At 42.2% G+C, this 9,640-nt stretch overlaps 2 protein-coding genes across 5 annotated transcripts in view; both read right to left on the minus strand.

Annotated features, from left to right (window-relative positions):
- LOC107035442 (CUGBP Elav-like family member 4) overlaps positions 1-9,640 on the minus strand; it is a 338,453-nt gene that overhangs the window by 242,495 nt on the left and 86,318 nt on the right. For all 4 annotated transcript variants that reach the window (XM_015252830.1, XM_015252829.1, XM_015252831.1 and 1 more), the window contains one exon: positions 73-209. The gene's annotated coding sequence lies outside the window, so the exon portion shown is untranslated. The remainder of the gene's footprint in view (positions 1-72; positions 210-9,640) is intronic.
- LOC107035441 (major royal jelly protein 1) lies at positions 2,530-4,279 on the minus strand. The gene is made up of 3 exons (XM_015252825.1): positions 3,851-4,279; positions 3,364-3,770; positions 2,530-3,144 (listed from the first exon to the last, which is right to left on the minus strand). The coding sequence occupies exons 1-3, from the start codon at positions 4,199-4,201 to the stop codon at positions 2,664-2,666; spliced, it is 1,239 nt and encodes a 412-aa protein (XP_015108311.1). The 5' UTR covers positions 4,202-4,279; the 3' UTR covers positions 2,530-2,663.

A 9,640-nucleotide genomic window follows, 5' to 3' on the forward strand; every position in this document is an offset into this window, starting at 1 on the left:
AAATAAAATAATGACACTTTTGAGAGACACCGATTATGGGAATGTTCTTTTTTGTTTGAAATGTTAACGTACCACATTAAGTACATTGAGAACGTGGTTCACGCGGAGTGGTTGAGTTGTTGTTACATTGTGTGTTGTGGTCGTGGCAAGAAGAAGAAGAGATGGAGGAGGTGTGCGGCGCCCCCGGCCAGCCGGTCGCCCGTCACACCCTGAAACAGAATAATATCGTCAGACTTCTCATGAAGTCACAGTGATAGCAGCTTTCTCCAATCATAAATTTAAATCCTAGATTGTTAACATGAACAAATTTAGATAAGTACAATTAAACATATTCCCATTGGCGGATTCTTTTCTGCTGAATGATGTGGAAAAAGTTTTGTCGCGAAATGAGTTAGTAGGAGGATTGCAAAAATAATCTAAGAACAGAGATTATTTATTATTATTCCTCTCGCCCTCAAACAGCTATCCATCTCCCCCCGCCCATTCACTACATTCAGGCAGATGCTGGCGACATCCGTTTAGGCAACGGATCCGCATCGGCAACCTGATAGTTTCAAGGGTAGTCACAAGCCTCTGGGACAGTAAATTACGCGCTGACCAGAGTCGCTGACAAGCGCAATGCGCAGAGGAAACACGTGGCCGCGGGGAATGACCACCGTGAACAAGGGGAACGATCATCTGGAATATGTAGCACATATGTATGTATACATGAGCGCAAACTACACTGGAGTGCAGCCACCAGTGCAATCTCACGTGTGTTTATATACCTGGAGTCCCTCCCCCCTCCCACGACACTGTCAGCTTGGGTATGCGTATGAATTATACAGTCGCTTTAATAAAGACGCCCATTGCAATTTCACCTCCAGGAAATATCCCCCTCGTGAGTTACAATGTGTATATGTATACAACGGGGCCAATGAGAATGCAACCGTCGCTGCAACGCTTCATCTTCTTTCTCCAAGGGCTAACGACACTAACCAAACTTTCATGAACACCATCATGGCCGCTGTACATCCACTTTCTTTACATCATTTTTTAGGGCTATTTCATGCTTCACGATATAATCTACTTGACAATAAACCTGATATTGTTCTCAGTTTTGAATTTCATTGCTCCCCTCGAGCTCACGAGTATTGCATTTCACCGCAAAAATTGAAATAACATTTTTATATCAAAAAATTACGCAAAAAATCTTATTTCTGGAATCTATGTACAGTATAAAAATTCAAATTTAATCTTAAAACCGACGTAGCGTATCATTCAACTCTCTGGGTATTCGTTTAAAGCGACTCTCAAGAATTCGAAACGTGTCTCGGCAATAAAAGAAAACTCGTCGTGTCTTTTCCTCTGCATCGTTTCTGGGGCTTCATGGATAAAAGAGAGGAGGGGAAGGGGGAGCGGGGGAAGATATCATTCTAGTCTCCTCAGGATTTCCAGTATATTACGGAATCCCAAGCAGTTGGGGGATCTCTTGTCTTGTTTTTGAGGGGTGGTATCAGTGCCAAAACACCGGTAGTTATGTATATTAGGGGTTGTAAAACTGATGCAAATTTATTTAGGAATTTTTCATGCTGGACACTCGTAAAGTTGCTTTAGAAGCACTCGCGTCGTAAAACGCCTGAAAGTACTCAGGATTCATATTTTTTTTTTTTCAGGGGATACCAAAAGGAAAATGTAGTAGAGACGCCTGAACGAGAGGGTGAAAGGACTCATTTCCGGTTACTATCGCATCGCCCGGGTAATTCCACGTGCCAACCCTTAACGGTTACGAGTTCGATGGTGGGATACGTGCTTTTGCACGTGTGTGCCGTTTATCGTCACTCGTGGCATTCCGCACTCCCCCCACTCCTCCGCCCCCCGCGATCCCCTCAATAGGTCGTCTATACTGTATTGCCCCACTCGGTTCTTCTTCAAGTACTCACCTCACGGGCGCAGTTTTGCTTAAATTTTCCGTCGTGATATCGAACCTCTGCTAGCCGATAATACGACAACGTTTATCGCCGGGGATATTATCCAGATACTAACCCATAATGCTAGTTTCCCATATCCCCTTTACCTCTCCCCCCCCCCTGCGTTTAGATCCGAGATAGTCACCGATTTTCTCGTACTTGCCGGAAAACTCCAGTGCAAATCAGGGAAAACAGGGGAAAATATAAACGATAAGATCGTCTTCTCGTAAATTCGCCGGTGGAGTTGATTACAGAGGAAAATTCCCTTGTGGGTTTGGGAAGTTTTGGAACAATTCTGATTAGATGTTCAAATTATACCACCATGATTCGTATTTCCAGGGGTGACGGGGGCGGTGAGGAGGGAGGGGAAGGGAGGCTTTCCAAAACATTCGAGTCTGGGGCGACGGGCCTGTCAGGCACAGGCTTCATCGTTACATTTCAAAAGGCAGCAATGAAACGGTTAACTAAATTGCTACATACCTCCTGTCACTGCCAGCAATCCTCGCTCTCTCTAAATCCCTATATGTTGGACCATTGTCTGTCGTTACTCACTGCATGTGAGGTGTACTAGTTTAAAATATTTCGGGATATATCTATGTATTTACACGAATAATCCAGAGGGAATCCTCAAGGGAATTATAAATGTGATATAATTAGGTACAGCAAAAATTGCGAAAATAATCTAAGAACAGAGAAAATTTTTAAAAAATATTCTCATATCCGCCGCCATGTCGAGACGTCCGGATAAGGACCGTGACCCCGGGGTTCACACTTAGTTCCATTGATGATTTCGTCCACAGATCCCATGATAATTCTGAAGTTGACTTCAGTAGGCGTGCGCGTCATTTTTATCGTCTTCTGGAGTCTATTCGTATTGAACCACAGCTCCTCCTCCCCCTGATAATTATTTGTCACTTTGATACCGCTGACATACTGCAGGGCATCCTCATCGAACGCAAGAATCTCAATATTATCTTGAGTGAATGGTCGTTCCATGCTCCAACAAGCTATCGCCGTGAGCTGAGCTAGTTGAAAGAATAGAACACCTTTTCGTGATGTCGCCTGAACTCCAGCTTGACTCTGTCGTTTCACGATAGACTCGAAGATCAATGGCTCTTGAAACTCGCTCATCTTCAATGTATCAACACTAGCGAACTTTTGATGATAACTCGCCAGTGAATTAAAGTAGAGATATCTGGAAAAGGTTGATCGAGAATATTCGGTTTTATTTTCTCTTCCCTCAAACTGCTTTTTCGAGCAATCAATTTTTGATGGAATCCATCAACAGATATTGATATGCATATAGCTATTATTGGAATGAATTTCCGGGGATAAATGAGAAATTGCGGAGCTGCAGAGGAGCAGAAGGGGAAATAATACTGCGAAAAAAATGAATAAATCGTCTGGTATATACCTTTGTTTGAAAAATCCAGGTGGCGATAGGGACATTCCTAGGGTGCCATCGGTGAGGTCAAACGATTCTCCAGCGATTGTTATGTTCATGCCATCGGGATCGGGACCAAATGCGTTACCGCGTGTATTGTTCACCCGCCAGGAGCGATCCTGCTGGAGGTTGTAAATTACAAGCCCATTTTCACCAACATCAGCTATGTAAAGGTACGCGTCATCGCAGGTATCACCGAGCTCGACAATCGGCGTCACCAGTGATGCTTTTCCATTGAATGTCTGATCAGCTGGCACAATGTACTTGTGGATCAAACGATCCGTGAAGAGATCGAAGATCATGATCTTGGTCGGGCATATCGGCTTGTCCTGCACCCGTCCAACATCAACGAACCACAATCTGTTGCATTCGTCGATCTACATAAATTTCATAAGGCAATAGTAATGATCGTCAGCGTTTTTGGTTAAGTTATACGAAATAATCTGTATCGTTTTACCGCCAGCCTGTAAACAGAAATGAGTTTGTCGCAGTCGTTGGGCGTATGCCAGGACCAGTGAGGATAGGGTGTGAGTAGAGGACCCCCAGGGCCCTGAAGATTGGTTACCAACGACAGGGTTATTGGTGTACCCTCCAACCATTGGGGACTAGTTACAAAAACACGACCGCTGACGTCCACATCGACATCCTGGGTGAAAGGATTTTCAGGGATATAACTTTTACCGGTCAGCGCTGTATATGGCCATTGCCAGTCCAAATATTTCCACTCGTATAGAACACCGAGGCCCGCACTGTGCACTGCATTCACGATACCGATGATGAAGATTATTTTATTCACCAGCAATTTCATTTTCTCCCTTTATTTTATTGCACAATTTTTTTTCTTGTCTATTATGAATCGAGAGATTCTCACTGGATATGTTATTTCGTAGACGAATGCAACTCTACTGCATGAGAATTTTTTCGCTAGGCTCGGTCCTATCGTGCTCCTCCCCACCATGTCAACATGGACCACGATTGCTCCTTCCCACTCGGAGTTTTTAGTGACTTTCTCAGCGTGATAATCTCCAATCGCCGCTTACCTTCGGCCAAATGAGTTGATTTGCCAGTTTTTTACAACTCTCTCGGGATGGGAAAATGACATGATTTGGAACGGTGACCTTCTCCATAATCTTCATAGTTCAAAACTTCAAGGATTCGTTCTCATTCTGCATTACGTACCAAGGACAACTCGGAGTGTAAACACATGGATAATTGCTTCTGCACCAAACGCGTAGGCATATTAATATTCTTACTGAGAAAATAGATTTTTATCGGAAGTAATTGAGGCGACTCTTTGGATAATCCGACAATGGGAAATCATAATTTTTTTTCCTAGATGCAGCAAAGTGATAACGACAGACTAGGTCAAAAAGGAGAAAATGTCTTGAGCTGAGAAAATCATTTTCCAATTGGAATAAAGAAAACGATTTATAAAATTTTTCGGGTCGTTCTTGTTTTCATTTCAGATGACAGAATCATCCGAAAGTCCAGTTCTCAAACAAGAAATTGAGAATTTCCGATTAATTTTGCAGTGAGTGGATTGAAATTCAAACTATTCAATTGCATAAGTGTAGCGTCATTACTGATAGATTGGCTAATGAAGGTGGCATAGGCCATTATCAATTCATTGAATAACGATACTAAATTCCGATATGTTTTCTCAACTGGCAATCTCCCACCTCGCGAGCGTTCGCAATCGGCGACCGTGAATAATCGTATCAGTTTATTTTTCCTCTATTATATGCTTGTTGCACATTGAGACGCAATAGAATCCAGTATGACATGTGCTGGACTGTCGTTTCGGTAGACTAACCCACTAACAACGTCAAACATGTGAATATTCGTACACACCTTCGAAATGCCATTCTCCCGGCGAACTGACACGCTCGACTTCACCGATATCCGGACAGGTATTGGGTATCGCACTTAACAATGTTGCAATGCCGTCAGTATTCGGGAATTTTTAATGCACGAATGTCGAGATGTAAACAAAGAGACGAAAGTCAGGTCAATTTCAAATGACTTCTGACTTTGGGTGCCTGAGGATTTGAGAGAGATGACGAAATTTCGAGAGGCATTTTTGTGGCATGGAGTGACAGGTATGTAATTGTCTCAATCCAAAATTTATCGCCTTTCAATCTTGAGTTATTAACGGAAACGGGAACTTGGACACCTTCAAAATCCCACTCTCTTATGGACTAGATATGGATCTATCAATGTTACAATGTTGTTGGGAAATTTTTAATTCGTGAATTCAAAGTCAATAACAAAATTAATATCATAAGAAGACTCAAATTCTAAATCAAATGATAATATTCAATTACGAAATTCCTTTCAGTGATGAAAATTTCCAAGAATTGTCTCAGAAATTTCAGTCAAACCGTTTGACCAGAGTATAAGATAAAAAATCAATAAAATGTTAAACAACTGTGGGAAAATCGCTGGATTGACTCTCTCGGCATAAGTAACCAATTACCCCGCGTAATTTAAATTTTCATTGTTACCCATAATCCACAAAACATTAGAATAATGTTCCGCGAATGGCGAGTGCACAAGGTGACGCGAGAACAAGCCAGACATCGTAAGAAATAAAAAAAAACCCGACTGGGAAAAAGAAAACAGTAATCACATGAGCCCACGGTGCACCGAGTGAGGCGGAACTCATGGGCGGTTTGTTGGCGCGGTGTGAGAGGTGATTTCCCACAGTTATTACGGTGAGCACGCAACGCGACCATAACCGGGGGGGGGTTCTCGCTTTTCATCACCCGCGAAACGCTGGAAAGGAATTTAATTGTTTTTTTTTTCACTCCTGATATGTCTCTATGGACGAGGAATATTGTAGCGGAGAGAAATTACGTTGGGCGCCCTGACATGAGGGTGCACCGTGGTATGTGTGGTTTCAGCTCAAACTCTCTCTGGAGAAGTTGGTCCTGCTGGATGATAAATCACCCACTGTAGAAAGTCGCGATTAAACTGAACCCAAGAAGACAAATGGTTAGCTAATTTCGATTTTAATGCAAGCTGTTCAAGCAGTTGACTCCGGTATATATAGAGGCTATTGTGTTCGCGTTAACCACATCTATCTATTATGGATTCGTGGGGGAATGTGGAGCTAACCGCACTGTAAAAACTAGTGTCTCCGAGTCGTCTTAATTTAAGACATTAGACACAACAACGAAATTCGTTGAAATTTCAATAAAATTATAGTGTGATGAAAAGTTTTTCATCGCAAAAAGGTTACGTACGACTTGAACCATTGAAAAACGATTCTCTATTTAACATGACAACCGGGAAAATCCTCAAGGTCTTTATCCAAACTAAAAGATTCGATTTGCGTCTCCGCCATTATCGACAATTTTCGGCAATTCAGTTGTGTTAGAATCGGGATAGCACGTCACGGCTGATCGGACAGCATAAATCGGCGACACAGATGAGGAAAAGTGAGATGAACCATCCAGCAGTACTCCCGCTGAAGAGAGATCGAGCGCTAAAAAAGGACAAGCCCCACCGGAGAAGGATAAAAAATGTACAAAAGAATCCTCCTATAACGACGTCACGTTCGCTACGTCCGATGGTAGACGTGCTCGCGACACCAAACTTGAGTTGGATAGCCGATGGAAGACGAGAGGAGGAGAAAAAAATCAACGGGGTGAAACGAGAGTGAAAAAAACGGGGGGGTTAAAATGAGAGGAATGAAAAAAAAGGCACCGAGAGGGCACTGTGTGAGTGAGATGGAGTAACTTGGGGCGGGGGGGGTCCTCTCGAACTATTTATTCCGGCACAAATCGCATTACCAACTCCAACTGCAAAATCGACTTCACCAACTTTTACGGCGCCTTCGCCCTTGCTCCCCACCATGGCTTCGACGCCACGTACCCTCTCCTCTCTCTTTTACTGTTCCTCCCCACTCCCCCATGCGCCTTCTAACTTTGACTTGTACGAGGGGTTTACCAAACTCAGTTTAAGAAGAACTGTTTCCACCCGTTGAAGAGGGCGGGGGAAGGCCTCTCGTCGTTTCAGGGCGAGCGCGTGTGTCTCGAAACTCTACTCGGGGAAATCGGGCTATACCCTTTCAACCTCACACTCCCACTATTGCTATCGTTCTTCACACAGTATGACAGGAGTGATTTCAAAGTTCGATTCATCCAGGAATAACGAACGACTCAAAAAGTTTCACCTTTTCAACCGCGAAAGGAGCATTGAGTTTTCAATGGACTGTGGGAGGGGGAGATTGATGGTTTTTTTCGGGAGAAGTACCCCGAAAATTTATCGATCAGACAATTCGGAATACAGCATTCAGTTCTGGCGCAACTTGTCGATGTGATTCATCTTTTTTTTTTATTATGAAAAAGGAAAAAAAATGGTATTCCACACGAGTCGTAATTTTTCCTGCATTCTCTTTCAAGTCTGACATGCGGCGGTCGTTTCCACTAGCCCGCGGGCCAGAGTCGTCATGGGCTGGCTATTCCATTACTAATTAGCTTGAGGTTTTCTCTCCCTTTTTTCCATCTTTCTATATGTCAAAACCCTGAGTATCCATATCGCAATTACATTGCATATACAGGATAGAATAGAACTAACGAGGAATCATAACCAATGCTGCCAGACCACTGCCAGATTACGAATGTAATAATATGCGGAAATGTTATTAACGGGTAATGGGCACTGCAAGTTTTACATCAGCTCTATTTCTCTCATTGGGTTTTCCCCCGCAGACAGGCTTCTTATTCGAGAAACATTTTTTCCTCGCTATTCAAATAACGAGGAATTTATTCAATGTATATCAACATCAATTAGCCTTGATATTGCGTGTGCCCACCGAGCCATAACAGCGCCATTCTCAAGGGAATAAAATAACTCCGAATGATCTCCACCTGCGCACGAAAACCAATGACGCAATGGGAATTATTCGGAGGAAATAAGAAGTATGCGGTCTGGAAAAACTATTGTATGAAATTGAGACACATGTGACACCCTTTTTTAAGACGTTTGGATTCCTAAATTTAAGGCCTTATTAGGGTCTCAAATTGAGACATTAAGGATATCCAAGTAATTTGGCTATTTTTCCCCAATGACCATTTCATTATTTAAACATTGCAGGTCTGACTTTCAATGTCGATATTGAAACGTTACAAAACAATTTTTTAATCTGAAAAAAAATTAGAAAGTATAATTTTAGAGGAAGATTGATGGAATAATTAAAAAATTGCAATTTTTGAAGATTACAAGCATTTTCTGTGAATAATTTATAAACAATTAGTTATCCACCATAAAAATCATTTTTTCGAAATCGTAACCAATTTAATTTAGTCCTCCAGACATGTATTATAGATATTCTAGTCGTCTTACTTGAGGAGCTTTTGTTCCAAAATTATAACGTCTCATTCATTTCTTCACTGATAATTTCCGTTGTGTTCAAAATAGAGAGAATTAAAGATTTATTATCCCCTTTATTCAGTACTTCGAAATTCAATTCACAATCGAATTATTTCGTTCTAGACCCAAGCCTTGACAATTCTCAACTGTAATATCGAACAGAGCATTATTATTCCATCAGTATTTTATTCACTATTTCAAAGTCCGATTCGAGAATACATGTCTCTCTTACATTTCCGATAATGGAAAAATCTTGGAACAAGACGTCTGTGAATCCGTAACCGGTAAATTATTTCCATCTCCTCCATTTTTGTGAGAATTTTTCGGGCGCACCTGGCATATGAAATACTCCATTTTGCCTTCGGAGTCTCTCCAATAATACATTGGGCCGCATCTGATATGCGTTTTACTCCTTGTGGAGAATTCTTATTTTTCGTTTAACTGAAAAAGATATGTCTGAATACATATTTCCACAGCTTCTCGCGTTTCTTTACCGCATGCGGTTGCGGGGGATAGAAAAACCGTTCGTGTATCATCCGATGCACCATTAGACGATTGTATGAGCGCTTTAATTGCCGTCTAATCCGCCCGTAAGCAGTAATAAGTGGAGACAATTTGCCCAGACGTGAGGAACAACCGCACAGTTTTTATCCACCACCTGACTAGCCTCATCCCCTAGCATTTCTTCTCTTTAAATATCCCGTGTGCACACCAACACTGGCCTCCTCTTTTTCTCCTTCACGCCGGTGTAAATGCCACAGATGAAAACTTACGCTAATTAAACCGTTAATACCAACCGCGTGTGTACGTAACGAGTACGAGTGGTTACTTAATCCCCGAGAAAATGAAACGTTTTCCCTCCCCCCCCCCC

Source organism: Diachasma alloeum, unplaced genomic scaffold (genome assembly GCF_001412515.2).
Source record: "Diachasma alloeum isolate Michigan unplaced genomic scaffold, Dall2.0 Dall_scaffold_00198, whole genome shotgun sequence".
NCBI classification, from domain to species: domain Eukaryota; kingdom Metazoa; phylum Arthropoda; class Insecta; order Hymenoptera; family Braconidae; genus Diachasma; species Diachasma alloeum.